Source organism: Periophthalmus magnuspinnatus, chromosome 22 (assembly GCF_009829125.3).
Source record: "Periophthalmus magnuspinnatus isolate fPerMag1 chromosome 22, fPerMag1.2.pri, whole genome shotgun sequence".
Classification (NCBI taxonomy): Eukaryota; Metazoa; Chordata; class Actinopteri; order Gobiiformes; family Gobiidae; genus Periophthalmus; species Periophthalmus magnuspinnatus.
This window is the reverse complement of record NC_047147.1, coordinates 21,931,433-21,955,506: the sequence shown is the minus strand read 5'-3', so window position 1 is coordinate 21,955,506 and position 24,074 is coordinate 21,931,433. Positions and strand designations below refer to the sequence as shown.

The 24,074-nt window shown below is 38.5% G+C and overlaps 1 protein-coding gene across 1 annotated transcript; it reads left to right on the top strand.

Moving 5' to 3' along the window:
• The first annotated feature begins 50 nt into the window (after positions 1-50).
• LOC117390603 (ribosome quality control complex subunit NEMF-like) lies at positions 51-24,073 on the top strand. The gene is made up of 32 exons (XM_033988366.2): positions 51-229; positions 338-406; positions 1,937-2,039; positions 2,120-2,245; positions 3,034-3,182; positions 3,494-3,561; positions 3,674-3,763; positions 4,176-4,249; positions 4,321-4,391; positions 5,090-5,165; positions 5,635-5,775; positions 7,618-7,826; positions 9,007-9,165; positions 10,270-10,333; positions 10,458-10,546; positions 10,657-10,760; positions 11,283-11,345; positions 11,424-11,536; positions 12,624-12,681; positions 12,760-12,818; positions 13,217-13,340; positions 14,598-14,892; positions 16,484-16,526; positions 16,606-16,655; positions 17,848-18,001; positions 21,682-21,759; positions 22,191-22,388; positions 22,762-22,797; positions 22,911-23,017; positions 23,219-23,262; positions 23,773-23,852; positions 23,924-24,073. The coding sequence occupies exons 1-32, from the start codon at positions 171-173 to the stop codon at positions 23,999-24,001; spliced, it is 3,231 nt and encodes a 1,076-aa protein (XP_033844257.1). The 5' UTR covers positions 51-170; the 3' UTR covers positions 24,002-24,073.
• Position 24,074: the final 1 nt, after the last annotated feature.

Sequence of the window (24,074 nt, the reverse complement as noted above, 5' to 3'; positions counted from 1 at the left end):
GATCTGACACTGTGGCTTGGCCCCTGTCAGCTCCCGTAGATAAATATTTTGGTGCGCATGCGCGGAAAACTGGTGACAGTAACTTCTTTTCAAACAAATGTGCTCCAAATGTGATCGTACATGCATATGATTGATTTTTTGATGTAATTGTAAAAATATAATAAACGATCATGAAGAGCAGGTTCACCACGGTGGATATCAGGGCTGTGATTGCCGAAATAAGTGCAAAGTAGGTGGCATGTGTTGCACTTCTAGCTCGGATGCTAATGTAGCTTCATACATTTTTGGATAGCTTATGAAATACACATTCATACATATTTATATATATGTTTTACAGTTACATTGGGATGAGAGTATACAACGTGTACGACATCGATAACAGGACGTACCTTATCCGGCTACAAAAGTAAGGATTCATTTGTAAACTTTGGCTGATTTTCATGCTAATATCTTTCTTTCCATTAAATTCATTTATAGAAAGAGATATGCTTTAGATCTTTCTCATTATATTATTGCCTATGATCTAGCTTAAAGACAATAGTTGTCAGTTGCCTGTAAAAAGAACATAACTTAAGATAGGCTCAAAATGGCATGACTTGTCAAAATAGAGTGTTATATTTATTATATTCATATAGCATAAGGCAATATAAAACATGTTTAAACCCCCATGTTTAAGATTTCAGAAATAAAATCATTTATTTAATTATAGGTGCATGCTGTCATAGCAATTAGCAGTTCAAAACAAGATTATCTTGTTATTTAAATGGTTAAAAGTCCTTAAAATGCTGCCTATTCATGGGTTTCAGGCAAATGATTTCTTCCTGATTTGAAGGATTTTGTGAGGACCTTTCCCCATTGAAAAGATATAATAATTTGATTTGAATTGTGTTATTGCTATAACAACAGAGGACTATTGCCATGTCAGACCCTTCAAATCAGGAAGGAATCCTCATGCCTGAAACCCATGAATAAATGGGATGCAAAAAAATGTGGCATTTTGTCCAAGAACACGATTTGAAATTCTATTGCAACCATGATAACTCACTTTTATACTGTGTTTTCTTATTCACCTGTGCTGCCAAGGCTAAAAGTTGACTTTTTGTCAAAACAGTGTGAAGTTAGACCTAAAATTATACCAAAAACACAACAATTTTTTTTAAATTTAATTTTATTTTATTTTTCTCAACCGGGTTAGGATCATGGTTAGGTTTAGGAACAGGTAGGTTTAGAGATTTGGGATAGGTTTGCTAACCGGGTCTTCATCAAACTGAGCTATAATTTTTAGACAAAAGAAAATTACAAATAAATAAAGTAAAATCGACCGTCAATGTTGCTGAACCATAATATTTCCTGTATTGAGATCTACTGATTATGAACTGAAGTTATTCTTCTGGAAAATACAGCACACAGCAGTTAGTTAGCTTTGACTGATGTGGAACGCTAAGCCCCACCCTGGACGATGCCAAGAATTTAGAGACTCCCATGAATAAACAAGAAGCTGACTTGTAACTTTTCTAGTGAAGACTTTGCCACCTGCTTGTCTCTGTGGGTATGTTCTTGCTTTAATTGAAACATTCCACAGAATAGCATGAACATTTCTCCATGAAGGGTGTTCTCCCCGAGTCACAGATGGGATGCCCACCATCAGAAATGTTATATACCGCCGATTTAATAAAATCTTCTCATCAGTTAAGTACAACTGATTAATATGTTATTACTCCTTAATATTTCATAACATTAAAAAGGATTTTTTTTCTTTTCTAAACTTTATGTGCTGACTGTGTCCAAGTAATCCATCTGTCCATATTCTTCACAGTATCCACAGTTTAACTGTCACATACTATACTGTATTTGTACTGATCTGTTTCTTTTATTTTATACTCATAAAACTCTGTAGATAATTCCAGCAGATTTTGAATGTGGTTCTGTTTTGTAGGCCTGACTCTAAAGCTGTTCTGCTGATTGAGTCCGGGACACGGATCCACTCCACAGACTTCGAATGGCCCAAGAACATGATGCCTTCAGGGTTCGCTATGAAAGTGAGGACTGTGTGACCTCCATGTCTGTATGTGTGCATTTATGTGTTGTTGTCCATTTGTCATATCCCTGTGTTTGTCAGTGCCGGAAACACCTGAAGTCGCGGCGGCTAACCCAGGTGAAGCAGTTGGGCATGGACAGAATAGTGGACATCCAGTTTGGCTCCGACGAGGCTGCCTACCACCTCATCATTGAGCTCTATGACAGGGTAAGAGCCATTACTACTGTATGTATGTAAGATTTTGATTTGTAGATTTTATAAACGTGAATTACCTGTATCCTCAGAGATGAGGTAAACATGTTCAAGCTTTTACCAGAGGTGGGTAAAGTAGCCAAAAATTGAACTCAAGTAAGAGAAACGTTACTTCAAAATAATATTACTAAAGTAGATGTACAAAGTAATGGGCAAAAAATTACTCAAGTTGGAGTAAAAAAGTATTTGGGGAAACTACTACTACTCAAGTAAGAGAAACTCAAAGAGCACTGTATAAATATCTGATTTATAATTTGACGCTAATGTAATTGGAAGGACAAAATATTAAATAATGTACAAAACTGTGTATTTTCAAAGGATAGAACAAAACATAAACTAAATCAGGTCTGAAGGAGCGGTGCAAGAAGCACAAATGTTCAGATCATTTCATATTGTCGACATAAAGCTTTTGTTACTTGTTGACTTACTCACAGTGGGAAGAGGAACCAAAACTTAAACTCAAGTAAGAGTACTTTTACTTCAATAAAATATTACTCAAGAGGGTAGCTTGAAAAATACAATTTCTTCAAAAGGTTACTCTAGTAAAATCTAGTAACTGAGTACTACCCCCTCTGGCTTTTTGATAATGATTGTAATGCTGATTTATTCTTAGTTACAAAAACATTGGACGTGTTGGCCACATTCTTTGTTATAATTTGTTGTTTTGGTTCTCATGACGATTATCCAATCAGAAAGCAGCATGCCTGTCATGTTTAATATCTGGATGTGTTGCTTGTTGCCAGGGTAACATCATCCTGGCAGACTATGAGTACACCATTCTGAATCTGTTGCGGTTCCGTACTGCAGAGGCTAATGACGTGAAGATTGCAGTGAGAGAGCGCTACCCTGTGGAGAAAGCACGGCCTCCAGAACCTCTCATCAGCCTAGAACGGTACACACAAGCACCAGATGTTTCTCCAAGTGTGGGGGGCATCACACATATTCTTGAAGTACTACACATGTCTTTTGTGGGGCCACAACTACCACAGAGGGGCTGATGGTGCAGATTGGCAACCTTGTTTCTGTCAGTCTGCAGCTGTGCCTACAAGAGTGCCTTAGCACCACTGTGTGTGGAGTGAATAAACAATTCACAAAATTGTAAAACTAATGTGAGAGTCCGGAAATGTGCTATATATGACTAATGCATTATTATTATTATTAATAATGCTGCATCATTAATATGAAATTTTCTGTTCTATACAGACTGACAGAAATTCTGAGGGAAGCTCCAAATGGGGAGCAAGTGAAGAGAGTGTTAAATCCTCATCTGCGTAAGTGGCCTTTTTAATATCAAAATAATAATAGTCATTATTTATGGTGTAATTATATGTAGAATTTGTATTATATTTATATTATGCACATATTTTTATGTATTTGTTGCAGCCTATGGAGCTACCCTGATCGAACACTGTCTTATTGAAGCTGGACTGCCTGGCTCTGCTAAAGTCGACAACAAGGTGGATGCGGCAGAAGGTAGGCCAGGGTTTAGAAAATACCTCTTCAATACTTTACAAAGATATGAGTCTGCTCACCAGTGAATCTCCCCAAGTTCAGATGACCGTGACTGACAGGTGGATTAGCCAATCAGGGACACATGCTTATCATGAAAAAAGATGGAAAGAAAGGTCACAGGGGACTGAAAAACATGTTGGATTTCTGCAGAATAAATTCACCTTTCAAAATGAGAGGTGAGCAATGAGCTCCTTCATTTCACACACGTTCCTGAAATAAACAAATCTGATTGGATGATCATGTTTGTTTCTGGCTTGAGACATCTTGGATTGAGTGGTGAGCAGACTGATATCTGTCTATATAAAAATACAGAGAGAGATCATAGTGGACTTGTCAGGCAACATTTGATGTGTAATGCTCCCGTTCTATTTAGTGGCTCCTACAATACTCAGAGCTCTGGAGATGGCAGAGGTCTACATGGAGAAAACTGCAAACTTCAATGGCAAAGTATGATGTATGTTTTATATGGGACAAAGTCAGGTCACCGGAAATGCTTATGCCTTTGTTTTGTCTTTAAGGGTTATATTATTCTGAAGACTGAAAAGAAACCAAGTCTGACCCCGGGTAAACCAACTGAAGAACTGCTCACGTGAGGAGTTTAAAATGCACTACTTTATCCGTCTGTGTCATTATATGTTTTGTACTTTTGCCGTATTTCTTTTATTTATTCAGATAGAATCATTAGCCAAAGCCAGTAATGAAGTAACTGGCAAGGGGTATTTTAAAATTGATCTGTGAAACTTTGCCTTTAATAATGTTTTTTTTTTTTTTCTCATTGAATATAGCCAGACAGAACCTCTAGAATTCACTCACTGAGCTGCAGAGGCTGCACTAGCACTGATTAATGATTGGCTGCAGGGCCTGGGGTTTAGGTAGTGACCATTCAGATCAGAGAGAGTCCTTTTAGGTTTAAACCAACTGGATTTCAGCACTGAAACTTGCAACCCAAATGAGAGGCTCATATGAGGCTCATTCTGGTTTCTGATTGGATAATCTTCTTGAGAACCAAAACACCATTACAACATTAACAAATTGGCCATCATATCCAGTGTTTTTGTTTTCTAAGAATAAATCACTAACAATTGTTATTACTGTAGTAAAAGTTCTATTTGATTTGAACATTTGCCTTGTACCTGGGGACACAGATAGGTCAAGTAAAATGTCGATAACTAACTGAAGTTTAAGTAAATATGAGGGGCATGATTTGGCACTGGTAAGCCACAATCCCTTGTTTTAATGGAAAACACTAATCATTTGTGCATTTATAATAATTCTATGACCTTTCAGATATGACGAGTTCCACCCATTTCTCTTCAGCCAGCAAAGACAGAGCCCACACCTGGAGTTTGAGTCTTTTGACAAGGTCAGCACTCACTTCGTTGTCAGTTTTCAAACATGTGAAGCGATGATGATGATTAGGGATGGTCCAATATAGATTTTTTTAGCTGATGTCCGATATTTGACATGCTGTTGGGACCGATAACCAATATTTGCCGATACCTCTTAAGATTTTAACATTCCTAGTAAGAACCAAAATATATTTTAAATTTCACAAATTAGCTTTTTTTGCTTTTTTACAAATTAATCACAAAATGTAGTTATCTAGGATATAAAACAATTACTTGTATCTTTGTGTAAACATACAGCCTAATGTCTCTTCTGTTTCCATTTTCACTTATGAGCCTGTTCAAAAAGACAAATCTGTGTTGAGGACTAATTGATACATGGGTACACAAATTGGACCAATACAACAGCTAGAAAAATCACTGATATTGCTGATAACCCCTCCCTAAATTAGTGCTGAGAATGTTTTGGGTGTTGTGCTGTGTTAGGCGGTGGACGAGTTCTTCTCTAAGATGGAGAGCCAGAGGATTGACATGAAAGCCCTGCAGCAGGAGAAACAGGCTCTGAAGAAGCTGGAGAACGTCAAGAAGGACCACGAGCAGAGGCTGGAGGCTCTGCACCAGGCCCAGGTCAGAGGAGCTTGTATGAGCACGGCTGATGACATATTAAAGTGGAAATGAACACTAAATCCGCTTTTGTGTTTGAATAGCAAAAATGTCTAGATCGAAGTGTGTCCCCTCTGCAATTTCCAGTAGTTAGTGACATCACACAGGACTGCCCTGATTACAGCCACGTTTCTGATTACAAACACCTGGCTGCAGGAGCCGAGTTTGAAGCATCAATGGCTTTTAGACCAATCACACTGTTCCTAATAGCTGTAGCTAATAGGTGTGCGATTAGGAACTTGTGCAATTCTGCAAAATATGACTCTGGGACAGTTCACACCTTAGGGTAGTTTTAAATAAAAACATACTACTCACTGTAAACACCTAAGGTGTGTTAGTTTCAGTGTAGTTAGTGTTCCTCCCTTTCGACAGATATAAGGCAGTGACTTACCAGTATCCTGTCAGAACTGAAGAAGCCTCTTGGATGAGTCTCTGAAAAACGTTCAGAATCTACCTGGACAAGACATAGAACAGCTCATGTGTACTCAGATGCTTGCTGCATGTAACCGTGCAGACCGGTTTACATTAGGCACAGACTAGGAGAGGCGTTCAACTGCATGGGGTAAAAAACAGCCAGGAAAATATTAGACATATGTTCAGATGTGTACTCACTCATTTTAGAGCAGCAGCAACAACGAACTACAGCTTCTCTAGTTTATCCGTTTTTGCCAACACTGAGGCTATAGTGATGTGTATTAATAATTAGACTATAGCTGCAAAGTTTTTGTGCTAACGCGAAATTACTAGACGCCTCTGAACATCTTGCAGCCCCTGTTTGCACCTATTAGTTTGTTTGACCTGTTGTAGACTATACTCTGCATACAACAGTGAAGAGGCTCAAGAATAGCAGTTATAGTAGTTATTGAAAAGAGACCACACTGCGCCTACAGGCAAATGTCTCACCCAGGAATACAGCTCTCAGAAGGGGTTCACAGCCCCAGCGGCCCTTGGGTTAGCTGGAGACTGCTTACCCACTGTTCCTCCTCCATTGCCATAACTCAGTTGGCTGTATACTGTCCCAATGGGAGACAAGACAAAGCTTTGTGTACCCATTCAAATGTCTGGAGTTCTCTATTCATACATTGCCTTTAGTTCCTGTGGGTAATCAGTTCTGCTTGTGTCCTGGACTGACTGGGGACAAACACATCCAGAGGGAGGCATCCAGGCAACCGCACACACAGGCTCAGGACTCACTCGCTACATTTGCAGTCACAGAGAACTCCGAGTGTGCTAAACCACCAAATTTAAAACGTTTTTTGCCCCAAAACGTGTTAGTCTTGTTTATTATCTTGTATCTTATTCCAAACTAAAGCAGGTCAAAGAACTAAATAGGTATGGACCACTCCTCTAACCACTGAGCCACAGTAGACCTACTTCCATATTTACTACTATATACATGCACTCGTCACCTGCCACACTCCAGATATAAATTGGCTTCTAATACCTGTTCCTTCATTTGCCTACAAAAGTCCTGGGTGGCAAAAAGTTCTACTGAGCTTGCACGACTTAACTCTGTGTGGGTATTTCACTTTAATTAAAGATCTTACTTTTTAGCTTGTAGGGTTCTTCAAAAAATTAATAACCAGATCTATGGAAAGTAGATGCTTACTTGAACAGGTAAAAGTCATATAAATAAGTCAAGGCTGTATCTTAGCTGGATTGTTTTAGAATGGATTTGATGTTTGTCAGAGCTACTGTAAGATTATACATAATGTGGGTTTATGTGTACACTACCAGTCAAAAGTTTGGACACACCCACCCTCACACCCTTGGCCTTCTCTCTTTAAACAGCTTCTTGTGTTGCAGGAGGTGGACCGTGTGAAGGGGGAGCTGGTGGAGATGAACTTGCCCATGGTGGACAGGGCACTGCAGGTGGTGCGCAGTGCTCTGGCCAACCAGGTGGACTGGACTGAGATCGGAGCCATCGTGAAGGAGGCGCAGGAGGCTGGAGACCCTGTAGCCTGTGCTATCAAAGAGCTCAAACTGCAGACTAACCACATCACCATGATGCTGAGGTCTGTACTGACAGTCCTGCTCAACACAGAGACAAATATGCATACAGCACTATGGGAAAATGTATAAATATAAAATTATATTTATAGTATTAACACTTTGCAGTTAATGTCAGAAACCTTCCCTGGGGGTGTGATGCCAACTAGAGGTTCTGGTGTGTTTTAGGCTGTTAGACTTTAATCTGAGCTTTAGCTGGAATCACCAACAGGTGAGCTGATTTGTGCTGTTAAACAAGTCCCTCTGAAATAACAGTCACAAGTTAGTTTGCATTAGCCAACAGTCATTCTCTCTTTTTTGAATTTTGATATTTAAATCCATTTTGTTTGTTTTTTTTGTTAGTTGTCAATCTTAAAACTTATTTGACAGTGTTTGCTAATCTACACATTGTGTCTCTATGGTAACTGCTGACCATTCCACCATAGAGGTACATGTAGAACACCCTCAGCGTGATGTCACTACAAAGTATCAATATGAAACACATTTGTACCTCTTTACAATAACTACAACTTAATAAAGAATAAACAATAAATGTAATATGATGAACTTAATAAAGAACTTTATATAGCCCACATTCTTACTGTTAAAGATACTGCAGATAGAAGACATATACAAGTTTTTGTCATTCTCAGTTTATGGACAGGGCCTCATGTGAAAGCTCAGAACCTACAAATTTCACTCACTGAGCTGCAGAGGCTGCACTAGCACTGATTCAAGATTGCCTGCAGGTGCTGGGGTTTAGCGAGTGACCATTCAGATCAGATCCTTTTAGGTTTAAACCAACTGGATTTCAGCATTGAAACTGGTAACCCAAATGGCAGACTCATGTGAGGCTTATTCTGTTTTCTGATTGGATATCCATCATGAGAACCAAAACACTAAATTATAAACTAAAGAAATCCGACATCATTTCCACTGTTTTCGTGATTAGGAATATCAGCATTAGAATTGTTATCCGTAAAAGCTATTTCATGTGAGCGTGTTTGTCCTATGTAGGTACATACAGTTCCTTTAATTCAATATGAACAAGCAATAAATAATAGTTTATTAAGAATGGTTTACTTAGTAACATAACTGAGGGGTTAGGAGTTAGTTTAGGGTATTAAATAATTACTAAGCCCTTAATAAAACAAAATATGCAGTTGTCAGATCAGAGTTATAGTAAATTAACAGTTGTTTTTGCAGGAACCCATACATAACTGAGGAGGATGAAGAGGAGGAAGAGGAGATTGTGGAGGAGAAAGGGAAGAAAGGCAAAAATAAGAGTCAGAAGAAACTTCAGAAGAACAGACCTGTGCTGGTGGACGTGGACATCGGCCTGTCTGCCTACGCCAATGCCAAAAAGTACAAAGATTTACATGTATATTGTGTTTACTAAAGATGTAATGTTCAGCCGGTCATGAACCAAATGCTGCCACCTTTAGTGTTTTAGACATTTAGCTGGGAATCAAAGGTACCTCACGATTTGATACAATACATGATATAAGGCTCATGATACCTCAGTTGGTGTTTGTCTACTGACCCACAGGTTGGCTGTGCGATTCCACTCATTCATACACTGGTGTATGAATGTGTGTATGAATGAGTGAGTGGTTCCTTGATGTAAAGCGCTGAGAATGCCTTGAAGGTGGAAAAGCGCTGTATAAAAAGTGACCATTTAGCATTACCAAAACTGAACCTGGATTGTCAGTGCCCTAACCTGCAGATAAAGCAGTGGTTTCCAGCTGGGGGTCGAGAGATGATTTCAAGATATAATTTGAAGATATAATTTTTATATTGTGAACATGTATTTAATTCATTTTTATTTTAGTGAAAATTTGGCAAAATAGCATATATATATATATATATATATATATATATATATATATATATATATATATATATATATATATATATATATATATATATATATATATATATATATATATATATATATATATATATATATATATATATAAAAAATTAATATCATTAAGTCCAATTTTAAAGGGTGCATATTATTCTATTTTCAGATCTATGCCTCATCTGTGTTGTTTCATCATCACAAACAGATCTGGAGTTGTGTTTTGTTTTATTCACACATGTTTAACACACAAACCCTGCATATTTAGGCTGTGTTCAATCTGAGAACACTCTTGTGATGTCATGTGGTAATACAGGTCAACTCAACTGTGTTTTTAAACTCCTTATACCTTCAATAGAATCACTGGGATCATTTTAGCCTTGGACTTGCCCCAATTTTTACTGAACTGGTAAAAGGTAAGGTAAAAGGTAGCTGCTTACTTTAAAACTACCGCCGTTTATGGACAAGCCTCATGTGAAAGCTCAGACCCTCCAGAATTCACTCACAGAGCTGTAGAGGCTGCACTAGCACTGATTCATTATTGGCTGCTGGTGCTGGGGTGCAGGTAGTGAGGACTCACATAACAGCACCTCTATTTGTGTTAGGTACTATGACTTTAAACGGACTGCCCAAAATAAGGAGAAGAAGACCATTGAGGCTGCAGATAAGGTCAGTTTGTCATGCACACATCGGTATATATTATTATTATTATTATTATTATTATTATTATTATTATTATTATTATTAATTATTATTATTATTATTTATTTTGTTTGTTTGTTTGTTTTTCTAGGCCATGAAATCTGCAGAGAGGAAAACCCAACAGACATTAAAAGAAGTTCAGACAGTCACCACCATTCAGAAGGCCCGGAAGGTGTACTGGTCAGTTCATACATCTATTTATTTTACTTCATTTTATTTTACACATTTGATTTACATGCCCTTACTGTAAATAAACCTCCCACCACCCCACTGTCTCCCTCTGGTGGCAGGTTTGAGAAGTTCCTGTGGTTCATCAGTGCTGAGAACTACTTGGTGATTGCAGGCCGAGACCAGCAGCAGAACGAGATGATCGTCAAGCGTTACCTCAGGGCTGGTCTGACACTTTTTATTAACTCTTCAATTAGACATTTAAGCTATCACACTGAGATTAAAAGTATATTTTTTCTCCAACTGAGATGTAAGCATAAACATAATGGGAAAACTGTAGCCTGTTATTCAGTAATATCAACCAGTGTTTTCATCAAAATCACCCTTCAGCATTAGGGGTTACAAAAAGTGGAATCTGATGTTTCATTGCAGTTATTCAACATTCATGTTTATACATACGGCACCTATTAACTTCAAACATTTTATTCCTGATTTCTTGGTTAATGCAAGATCCACAATCCCCTCCCCTATAGTTCAAGAATTGCCCAGAATGGCAGCAAAAATGTACAAAATGTACATTAAAGGTTTTAAAATATGGTTTTGATCCAATATATATTTTTGCATAATATGATTACGACATAATTTTTTTTTCAACATATTTTCCATTATAATCTGCATTAAAACAAAAATGTAAACATTAAAACAAAAAACTTACTGTATCTTGTCTTAATCTAATTGTATTTGTCAGGTGATGTTTACGTCCATGCTGATCTTCACGGAGCCACGAGCTGCGTCATCAAGAACCCCACAGGTGACACATCTGTGGTTGTGCTTTAGACAGGAGCAGGAGTCACGTCCAATCATTATCTCATTGTGGCCTGTTGTCCAGGAGAGCCCATCCCCCCACGCACCCTGACTGAAGCGGGAACCATGGCTGTGTGCTACAGCGCTGCCTGGGACGCCAAGATCATCACCAGCGCCTGGTGGGTCCACCATCACCAGGTAAAACTCTCCCCAAGTCTGCAGCCAGGAATGCTGTACTTCTGTACAGTTTTCTCCTTTAGGACTGAGAATCACAAAGTTCTACATGATTTGGTGTGATAACCAATACAAGACGTGAGATACTCATGAAATCACAATAATAAATAATAAATAAATATATTATGTATCAATATTTATATTATAAAAACACTATAGATGATCTAATAAGCAGCAGAGTGATAATGTGTTCCTGGAGGAATTTATATTTGTGAAATACGCAAAATGATTTACAAAGCATAAAGCTGTTTTCAATAACACAATATCAGTCTTATATTGCAGTAATGTAGAAAAGGTTTGAAAGGTAGTCCTTGGATTTCTCCTGGATGAATGAAGGATTACACTGTCTCACTTTTATTGCAGTATAATAATACTCTATTTCACTGTATCTGAAATATTTCAGTCAGCATATAGCAGGGGTGTCAAACTCATCTTCACCGACGGCCACATCAACAAAATGGTTGCTCTCAAACGGCCAGATGTAACTGTAAGATAAATGTCACCACGTTTTAATCTTGTTAATTAACCGTTTCTATATTTATTACTTATTCACGTTACAAATATTCCATATGGATTTGCATAGATATGAAAAAAATGGCTGTGTAATTGTGTATCTAATGATAAACTGACATTTTAAGACAGTCATACCTTTTAATTTACTTTGTCACGGGCCACATAAAATGACGTGGCGGGCCGAATTTGGCCCACGGGCCTTGAGTTTGACACATGTGGCATATAGCAACACATCACACAATTCAATCCTGTGATGTGGTTTATCTTATCTTAAACAGCACGACAATGTAAATCTGTGATCCTGCTTGTTACTTTCTTCTTTTGTATCAGAATCAGTTTTATTGTTAATGTTAGTAAATAAAATTCTCAAAGTAGGAAATCAGCATTCTGGTACAACATTAAATAAAGAATTATAATAGTAAATATAAGCAAAAATAAAATAAAACCAAGACCATGCATTAAAATAAGGTGAATAAAAATAGACTTGATACTAGACTTGATGTGGGCATATGTGTTCTAATGTTGTTTCGTCCTCCAGGTGTCCAAGACGGCTCCTACAGGAGAATATCTGACCACTGGAAGCTTCATGATCAGAGGTCAGTCCACACGACAGTCTGCTTTCTCTAAATGCATTACACAAAAGGTTATATTCCTCTGTTTTTACATGTTTTTAGGCAAGAAAAACTTCCTCCCTCCATCTTACCTGATCATGGGCTTTGCTTTCCTCTTCAAGGTAAAAAGAGATAACATGGATGTGGCTTTGTGGATGACTCTTTACATATTAAAGGTGCACAATGTAACTTTTCTGGTGGAGGGTCAATCTCTTTGTTTCCATGGAGATGTTATTGTCTATCTCCATGGAGACAAGCAAATGACCCCACCAGGTCCAGTTACAGGTCAGATCTGTGGAGCTCACAAAAAGAATGCATGTATTTTATTTAGTTTTATTTCATTTTATTTTAGTTATTTTTGGGTTATTTTTTGTTATTAACGAACGCATCAAATTTATTAACTGTAAGATGATGGGACTAATGTCCTACCCCAGGCAAGCAATAAGAGACAAGTAGGCAGTAAACCTTCCACCAGAAAAGTTCCACAGTGCACCTTTAACACCCATGCCCCCGTGTGCAGGTGGATGACGAGGACATTGTGCGGCACAGAGGAGAGCGTAAGGTGAAGACTCTGGAGGAGGATCTACAGGAGGTCTCATCCAGGACTGAGGAGCTTCTGGAGGAGCAGGAGGAAGAGCTGGACGGTATGACTCTTCAAATCTTCAGTGATCAGCTTGTGGCTTTTTAATCAACAAGTTTAAGCATGTTTCAAGTAGTGTTTTTACAATATTGAAATTTCAAACTCAATTTCAATACCAATTCTGATTCCACGTTCATAAAAAAAACGCTCTTTATTTAGGCTATCATGATTTTCAGCATTAAATGGTAGCATTTTATTTTCTATTTCCATATCGCCTCATACCTGTGTAATCCCTCAGTCGTCCAGTAGGTTCTATAGTGGTCCATGGGTGTATACTAGTCTATGTGTCTTATACTTTTTCTGATACAGCTCAAGATCATTCTAAACCTATTCAGGAAAGGTTCATTTCTGTTTTGTGCATGTGACTTTTTTTAGTATGCTAGTATACTATAATACTTTTGACGACCCTAGTTTGAAGACTTTGGAGGAATAGGTATGGGAATAGGTCTGTGTAAAATGACACCAGATGCATTTCAGATGCTGATTGTTAGCTTCTGAATTCCCTCTGTATTTGTCCAAAACAGTGCTATTTCCAGACCTTAAAAAACTTTCAAAATTCCCAAATGGGATTAACCTTAGTATATCACAAAATCTGAAAAATCCAGGTGGGATGGCACATGAAAACTGCTCAGATACATGTGAGAGATCAGAGCCTGGTCTAGATACATTTACAATTGTGTTTTACATCATTAGTTTATTTAAGAGAAGAAAAAGGAAAAATCCAGAGTTTAAGGTTTTAATGGTTAACCACATTTTTTCCATCCTTCTTAAATGGGGTGTCATGCAAAATCATTTTTTTAGTCTTCTACCATGTTATATTGTTGTTCCCTCAAAAACATGCCTGAAGAGGTTTTAGATGTCATCCGTGCATGTTTCAGTAATCTAGCGATCTCTCCTGGGCCCTGTTTGAACCCTCCTTACAGTTAGCTGTAAGATTCTGTGCAATACTCAGCCCACAAGCCAATGTCATCAATGCTCCCACACGACAATTCTACATAAATATACAAAAGCAAAACAACTGAAAGTTATAAAACATGTTAATACATTGTTTTCGGCAAATATATCATTTTCAAAACAATAAAAAGTAACATCTAAATATGTGATGTGTTACAGTTAATACCTCAGAAGTGTAATATCAACTCTTTTACACAGTATTGGTGTCTAATTTTTGTTATAAAGTCTTAAAACCTTTAGTATTTAGATCTGATGACATAGGATTGTAAAGGGGCCATAGAATTGTAATGTTGTGTTGGTGTTGTAGGTGGAGACAGCAGTAATGAAGAGCAGGAGGAACAGAAGGAGACAGAGATGAACACTGAACCAGGGGGCAACTCAAGTGGAGAGCTGGCGGAAGTCAGCCAGAGGGACAGAGAGGAGGTCGGAGAGCACGCCAGCGAGGAGGGAGAGGAGGAGACGAGCACAAAGGACACAGAGGAGGAGACGAGGACAGAGGAAGCAGAGGAAGCAGAGGAAGCAGAGGAGAAGACAAGGGGGGAGGAAGAAGAGATCAGCTTCCCAGACACCACCATCTCCCTGTCACATCTACAGCTCAACAAGTAAGGACTTCTTATATTGACATAAAGACATCAGATCATAGACATACACATAGTGGACTGAAGGATGCCATACTCTTCAGCTCCAGCCAATTAAACAAGGCAAGTTTATTTGTATAGCACAATTCTTGCACAAGGTAATTCAAAGTACTCCACAGAATAAGAAAGACATTAAAATCACAATAAAACAAATCAAAACATGAATAATCACAAATAATCATTATAAAATTAACATTAGGCAAGGCAAGGCAAGTTTATTTGTATAGCACAATTCGTACACGAAGAAATTCAAAGTGTTTTACAGAATAAGAAAGACATTAAAATCACAAAAATCAAAACATAAATAATCATAAATAATCATTATAAAATTAACATTAAAACACATCTTCAGGAAGACTGTTCCAGGTTTTAGCTGCATTAAACTGAAACTCTCATTCCCCATGTTTAGTCCTGACTCTGGTTCATGTGGCTCTAACATGTGGGAGATGTACTTTGGTGCTGGTCCATGGAGAGACTTGTACTTGAGCTGCTTTAAAGTCTATTCTCTGAGCCACAGGAGCCAGAGACCTGAGCACAGGACATGTGTGAAGTACTTCCTGGTTCTAGTCAGGACCTGAGCAGCAGTGTTCTGGATGTACTGCAGTTGTCTTAACACTTGTTTGGAGAAACCAGTGAGCAGGCCGCTACAGTAGTCTAACCTACTGGAGACAAATGCATGGATAAGTCTCTTCAAGTCTGATTTTGACAGTATACCTTTGATTTTTGCAATGCTTTTATATGGTAAAAAGCTGCAGATGTTATTGAGTTGATGTGTCTGTTAAAGTTCAAATCTGAGTCCATTATTACCCCAAGATTTCTAGCCTGATTTGAAGGTTTTAGAGAACAGTTGTAGCGGCTAATTTGGAGCTGAGTTCCATATTTGGAATTGCAAGCCGATCAGAAGCGAGGTTGTTGAAGATACGCACCCCTTCCTGCTCGCACCACTGGTTTTGAAGAGGGTGGGTGGCTATTGCCCTGTTTTGAACCTTGCCCAATGTGGCACCATTTTATAAAGTGCACATGCTCGTATACCATATATTTGTTACAAGCACTGAAGTTGCTATAGTAACTGTAGTTTGGACAAAGTAAAATTTTGAGATTTGTTTAATCAAATTTCCTCCTGAAATATCATCTATTTCCTGAAAAATACTTGCCCAAAGTCTGAAAATTCTGTTTTTAAACAGTTAATAAAGATTAGAAATGGTTATGATCAAATACAACAGTTTTAGTATCTATTTCTATGCCAAATCGGACCAGGTACCAAATCAAGCAATAACACCGTCACTTAGCAACAAGTTAACAGCTATCTCACCTTGTTGCTAACTCTAGCAGGAACCGATCTTGTGGAAAGAAGGCACCTGATTGGTTTGTTATTATTGTCCACAGAACGATAGTCGATGGAGCGTATACACAGTCTATGCATCAGATTAAAAAATGACAACTGAAACCTTTACTTTAAAAACTTAATAGAAGTATTTGATAAAAGTAGGACAATATACAATAGACATTTGTGGGAAATACTTTTAAAATGTCCAATATATTCTTATATTTGCAGAAATGTGCCAAACCCCAGCTTTAAAGCAGAAGCTGTGTCTAAGGTAAGAGGATGTGGTGGATTGGATGAATGCTAATACCGAATGAAAGTAAAATGTTTGTGTTTAAATATTATACTTTTAGGTTGAAACTGACTCACAAGGAAGAAAACACATGACGGCCAAACAGAGGAGGTGAGAGAGCTTATGCATCAAATCAAACTGCTAATTAACTCTCCTTAGATATGACATGTGACCTGGTGGTGCCAGGTCACCATGGTCAGATCTCCATGGTGATAGACAAATTTAAACCAGCTTTACACCTTTTATGACCATGTATTTGAGCAAAATGTATATAGATATATTAGCAATACTTTATATATATCTATATAAAGTTATATTGTATAAGCTGCTCTTGAAGTCAAAATAAGTCCACTGTGTGTTATCTGCTTCTAATTGTAAAGTGAATGCTCTGAGGATCTTTAAGCATGTTAGAAAATGAGGGACTGCCTGGTGACACCATGTGCTTGTCGCCATGGAGATGGACAAGATTAATACCATACTGTGGAACATTCTAGGCAAAGCTGGCAACAGACCCTCCACCTAAAAAGTTACATAGTTCACCTTTTAAAGTAACATACTAATCTGTGTTAAGTATTGAAAACAAAATGTGGCTACAGTTTAGTTATGAGTGAACTTGTTTTTGTGGCATCTGTCATGTCTGCTCTGAGAATGTGTGGAACGCACTGTCATGAATTGTGACAGTGTTTACTCAAACAGTATCTGTTCTACCTTATGCTGATTCATAGGATGACTTCACTTGACACTGTAACAATCCAAGAGCCGATAGTTATAACTGAGCTGGAGGCAGTGGAGAATTCAGTGGCAGAATGACAGTAAAAATGCAGATGTGTTGACCTGATTTATGGTTCATATCTCTGTAATTACTGTTCCTGTCCACATGAAACAAAAACTGGCACAAAGTTCAACGTCTTCTCTATTTTTATTCTTTTTCATTGCAGTAAAGCAATGTATAGTGGCATCATTATTTAAACAGCTAAAAGGACCTTAAAAGTGCACTATGTAATTTTTTTGTGGAGGGTCCGACACCTGCTTGTTTTCAGAGAAAACTAAAGCTATCCAATTACAGGTGTTTAAATCTTATGTGACCTGTAACTTGACCTGGTTGTGCCACCTGCTTGTCTATATAAATATAAACTTTTAATATCATACAAGGGAACATTCTCCACCAGAAAAGTTATACACCTTTTAATCCATAGGTTCAATATGAGAAATTTGTAGACCCAAACAAAACTCTATTCCAGGTTTAACAATTGTGTATTTTAATTTTTTTTTCACCCAGTCACTGTATTATTTGATTGCTCAGGGAAGAAAAGAAGAAAAAGCAGAAGCAAGACTGGGAGGATGTCGAAGTGAAAGAAAGGAGCGAGGGATCGACTGGAGAGAGGAGTGAGGAGCGGAAGGAGAGAGGAGGAGGAGGAGGAGGGCCGTCTCAACAGCCACTCAAACGGGGGCAAAAGGTAAGAGACTGTACAGGAGCAGTGAGTGGTGTTATTGTCTTTTCCTTTAACATAAACATTTTAACAAAACAAATGTTGTGTCATTTTAAAATGGCAAAAGAGTTGTCTGGTCAGTAAATCAACTGTCAAGCTGATACTTATACGCCTCTGTAATTTTCACTGATACATTTAACGCAGAGTAATTAAATTTCAAACTCAATTATACCGAGGAATAGACTTGATACTCAATACTGATTCTGTTACCAAGGTGATTATTAAAAACTCTTACTTTAGACAACGGAGTGTACTTTTGAAAACCCTAATGCAGAAACTAGTAAAAAAAAAAAAAAAAAAGCTAAATCAAAGCTTTTTCAGTTCCGATAAAGATTTCAGTGCTTTCTAAACTATCTGCTGATACCCGATGTTGACCGATTTCAGTGCCTACTGAAAATAGCATTTATTTGGCCTGTCTGCGAGTGTGTCCTCTGTTGTTGACCTGGCTGTGTCAGATCATTTCTGTGTGTTTTTTAATATCACTGGTTTTATTCAGCGGGAGACCTCTGTGAGAACTGTGAGGAAGCGTCATCTTACCCCTGAAGTGGCTGCAAATTTTATTCAAATTTTAGAGAACACTCCTCCAATTGTTTTACCTGCCTCCTGTGATTTTATTGTTGATGATTTTAACAGCAAACTTCAATCCACTTTAGATACAGTTGCTCCTCTTAAATTAAGCAAGGCCCCCCCCAAACCTGCAGCACCATGGAAAACTGAATCAATAAAACAACTTAAACGAAACTGCAGAAGGGCAGAAAGAAAATGGAGGAAAAACAAAATCACAATTAACTTTCAAATGTACACCCAACATCTAAAAACATATAATAACGCCATCAGAAACAATAGAAACTCATATTTCTCCAAACTAATCACAAACAATAAAAACAACCCCAAAATTCTTTTCTCCACTATCGACCATCTCACTAACCCTGTTCTTAACAACTCCAAACTCCCTCCCACTGACTCCCTTTGTGAGCAGTTTGCAGACCACTTCATGGGAAAGATAAACAAAATCAGATGTGACATTTTATCTAACCAAACCACTGTTTTTAACACATCTGATTGTTTGTCTTTACCAGAGGAAACACTGGACAGCTTTGTCCTGGTTAATGCTGAGAGGCTTGATGAAGTTTTCTCCTCAGTGAGACCCACCACATGTCTTGTTGACCCCATTCCAACACGGTTCTTCAAGTCATTTTATGAATCTTTTAGAGACGAGCTTTTAAACATGATGAACTACTCTCTTCAGACAGGGGTCTTTCCCACTGCCTTTAAAGCTGCAGTGGTGAGGCCCCTGCTGAAGAAGAGCAATTTAGATTTGAATGATTTTAACAATTACAGACCAGTGTCTAACTTACCATTTTTAAGCAAAATTTTAGAAAAACTTGTTTTTACCCAGCTTAATTATTTTTTAAACACACAGAACATTCTTGAAGAATGTCAGTCTGGTTTTAGAGTAAACCACAGTACAGAGACAGCCTTGACAAAGATTTTAAATGATTTTAGACTAAATTATGATTCTAAACAGGTGACAGTGTTGGTTCTACTGGATCTAAGCGCTGCCTTTGATACAGTAGACCACATTATTCTTTTAAACAGACTCAAACACCTGGTCGGCCTCTCTGGTACTGTACACAAATGGTTTACTTCCTACCTCACAGACAGAACATTTATGGTAAGCTTAGACACCTACTCCTCTCAGGTTCATAAAATCACATGTGGTGTGCCCCAGGGTTCCATTTTAGGTCCTATACTTTTTAACCTGTACATGCTCCCTCTTGGTGATGTCATCAGGAGACATGGAATCAGCTTCCACAGCTATGCAGATGATACACAGCTTTACATCTCCATGTCTCCTGATGACACCAGCCCAGTGGATGCTCTTTTTAACTGTATTTTAGACATCAAATCCTGGATGGCAGAAAACTTCCTCCAGCTTAACCAGGACAAAACTGAGGTTTTAATCATCGGTCCTGAGGCCCAGAGAGAGAAACTTTTACCCAAATTACAGTCACAGTCTTTTAATCCATCATCACAAGTAAGAAACCTGGGCGTTATTTTTGACTCTGAGCTGACTTTTATTCCACACATTAAAAACATCACAAAAATTGGTTTTTACCATTTGAAAAACATAGCCAGAGTCCGTCCCATTCTCTCTCGGGCCAACACAGAGACGCTGATGCATGCTTTTATCACCAGTCGTATAGACTACTGTAATGCCCTGCTCTCTGGTCTTCCCAAAAAGGCGATTTCAGGTCTACAATTATTACAAAATTCAGCAGCACGTGTCCTGACTAAGACCAGGGGGCGGGACCACATTACACCGGTATTAGAATCCCTGCATTGGCTCCCTGTGTGTTTCAGGATCGATTTTAAAGTTCTTTTACTGGTTTTTAAATGTCTTAATGGTCTTGGGCCTTCTTATCTTACAGAACTGCTTTTATCCTATGAACCCTCGCGGCCCCTGCGCTCCTCCGGCAGCAGGCTCCTAGTCATTCCCAAAGTCAGGACACACACGCATGGAGAGGCCTCTTTCCAGTTTTATGGCCCCCGTCTATGGAACAGTCTGCCGGAGGACCTCAGGGCCGCAGAGAACATTCAGGTTTTTAAAAGCAGGCTCAAGACCCATCTTTTTAGCATAGCTTTTGATTAGTATTTATCATTTTAGTTTACTTCTCTATTTATTTAGTCTTATTTAGGCTGGCTAGTGTGTTTATGTTTTACTTATGTTTTATTTACTTGTTTAGTTTTGACTTATTTTATTATTTATTGATTATTTTATTATTTATTGGTTATTTATTTTATTATTTATTGACTTATTTATTAGTTTTGACTTATTTTATTATTTTTAATCATTTTAGATTTGCCAGTGTTTCCTCTGAGGAGCCCTCTGCACCAGGAGCTGTGGTTGGCTGTGGCTGCTGGGCCCTGGCTCGTGGGCCCTGGAGGTTTGGTCTTGACCTCATCTCTTCTCTGGGCCCTGGGCTGGTGTCCTGTGGCTGTGGGTGACCCTGTTCCTGGTGCAGATGGTTCCTCTGGTGGTTCTCTCTCTCTCATCTGGTTCATCTTTATCCAGCCTGTTCCACTTAAACATATTTTAAATGAAACTGAGGTATTTTAACATGTGTTGAGGTGGGGGGTGGGAGTGTGTGTTGGGGTGGGGGGTTGTTTGGTTATGATTATTGATGTGTTGGGGTTGGGTTGTTGGGCTGTCGGGTGGCTGGGTGGGTTTGGTGGGTGGGACTGATTTTAATGCTTTGTAAAGCACTTTGTGTTACTTTTTTTTTGTATGAAAAGTGCTATATAAATAAAGTTTGATTTGATTTGATTTGATATTTCCTTAAAACAGAAATGACGCAAGACAGCTGATCCAAATGTGTTGTGTAGCTGTAATATAGAACAGAGCAGCTTTGTAAGTTCAAATATTATGAACCGGGCCAGCATCAGCTAATTAAAAAAAAAAAAATATATATATATATATATATATATATATATATATATATATATATATATATATATATATACACTATAAATTCATAGGTCCAAATGAATCGGCGCAAATATCCGATATCAGTATCAGTGTATCCCTAATTGAAATGACCTAGTATAATGATAGTAGTCTCATCAGTAAACGTGTCTCTGTGCAGAACAAGCTCAAGAAAATCAAAGAGAAGTACAAGGACCAGGACGAGGAGGACCGTGAGCTCCGGATGCAGCTTCTGGGGGTGAGGCCTGCTGTCTGTGTCTGTGTGTGTACTGCTATCCAGGCAGTCAAGACTACTCAAAGGGTTAGGCTACCAATTACACTGCAAAGAGTTTGGCTACGAACTATCATTCCAAAGGGTTAGGCTAACATCTAAACTGTAAACGTTTAGGCTAACATCTACTCTGCAACGGCTTAGACTAACAACCACACTGCAACGGGTTATGTTAACAGCTACACTACAGAAAGTTTGGCTAACAACTACAATGTAAAGGGTTAATCTTGCCTCAGATCTGACCACTAGGCAGACAAGTTTAATGCACGGGGATGAGCAGAAGGCAGATCCTCTACTGGAAAAGTTGCATAGTGCACCTTTAAATGTTAGTGGTGTTATAATAATGTATAATGTTTTGGGGCATTACAACCTGTACATGTGACTCTGCATGTCCACAGTCTGCAGGGAGCAAGGAGGACAAGGACAAAGGAAAAAAAGGTAAAAAGAAGGACGAGCCAGTGAAGAAGGGACCCCCCAGGCCTCCTCAGAAGCAGCCCCCTAAAGCCAGAGGGGGAGACAGTAAAGTGAAGACTGAGCCTGGAGAGGAGGAGGGGACAGGGGAGCGACAGGACAAACAGGAGGAGCAGGACGACAAGGTGAGCCTGGTCTACTGCCGTATTCAGTGTTTCTTCAAATGCCATTTTGAAAATGCATCTACACGAAATACACATTTTTCATAAGGAAAGCCATTTGAGTAACTACCGGTATATGACTCTTTGGGATGAGAGCTGGTTGGCTGTCCTAGGGTGATCCACCCTGCTTCACTAAAGCTGTCCTAGTCCTAGTGAACAAAAATCTCATGCATGTGCTCATGGTCCTGTAGTTCCCTCTGTAGAAATGCATCAGGTCTAGAACAGAAGCTTGGTTTTAGATAGAAGTAATATGATAATACATGATATTTTTTCACACATAACTATTTTGTCTCCTGTTTCCTACTGGCATTATTGTCTATTTTATGCTTTTTTTCAGGAGGATGACGTGGACCAGGACAACCCTGGAGCTGAGGTAATTCCACTGAAATTTAACGTGCAAAGAAGCAATTATGTCATGTCCTTGCCTAATGTGCACTTATGCTGTATATAAACATATGTAAATATATTGTCCTGTTGTGTGAGCAGGAAGCTGAGAGCCTGCTCACCTCTCTGACAGGACAGCCCCACTCTGAAGACGTGCTCCTGTTTGCTGTGCCCGTGTGCGCCCCCTACACCGCACTCACAAACTACAAGTACGTCACATGAGTAAAAGGACACGCGTCTCAAAATAGTAAAGATTCTCATGCACCATGGTTTTAATTTAACTTTTATGTGGTTCAATATATTTAAAATGTTTAACGTGTGCTTTTTGCGTTGTGATTAATCATAGTTGAAATAAAAATGGACCCAGCAAAATTTGAAAAGTGACTAATAAAGCTGTTGTTGTTGTGCAGATACAAAGTGAAGCTGACCCCAGGGACACAAAAGAAAGGCAAAGGTGAGAAAAGACACAATCTCTGTAGACAAAATATTCGATCTGTTATTTACCTATGAAAATCATATTAAATACATCGTTAAGGACTGTTTGACTGAGATGTTTTATCATTTTCTGAGCGCTCATGCTGCGTTCTATTCTTGGAGGTTGGATTTTTTGAGTTCCGACTAGTATGTGAAACTGGAATGCCTCATAGTCTTGGAATTACTATAAGTTAAAATATTGATAGTCTAGTGGAAACACTGTCCTTAGGCAAGACACTTCCCCCAGTGTCGTGTATGAATGTGGTGTGAGTGTTGGTGGTGGTTGGAGGGGCCGATGGCACACAATGGCAGGAGCGTGGAGTGAATAAATAATGCAATGTAAAGCGCTTTGAGTGTCTTGAAAGGCATCATATAAATCCAATGCATTATTACTCCTAGTTACTCCTTACGATCGTGATTAAATTGTAATATTTAACGTAAAATTAAGAGATTTTGAGCTAGATTTTAGAGTATTTGTTCTCCCCTATAGCCGCCCGCACTGCAGTTCTGAACTTCATGAAGTCCAAAGAGGCCTCGCCAAGGGAAAAGGACCTCTTCCGCAGTGTTAAGGTAAAGCCTGTATTATCAGCCATATTAAATCAGATTCTTGAAACTTCAAATTCCATATCCCATTATTCCAGGATGCAGACCTATCTAGAAACATGCCGGGCAAAGTCAAAGTATCCGCACCCAACCTCCTTGCTGTAAAGAAGAAATGAAAAGTAACAGTATTTTAAAATATTGTAATTTTCTTTTTGTTCATAATAAATATAATTGAATTGCTGATGCCAG

Bases quoted from the DNA above. Each gene is read 5' to 3' on its own strand.
- LOC117390603 (XM_033988366.2), top strand. From the start codon at position 171: ATGAAGAGCAGGTTCACCACGGTGGATATCAGGGCTGTGATTGCCGAA. The intron at 2,040-2,119 runs GTGAGGACTGTG...TGTGTTTGTCAG, and splicing joins CTTCAGGGTTCGCTATGAAA to TGCCGGAAACACCTGAAGTC. The intron at 16,527-16,605 runs GTAAGAGGATGT...TTATACTTTTAG, and splicing joins AAGCAGAAGCTGTGTCTAAG to GTTGAAACTGACTCACAAGG.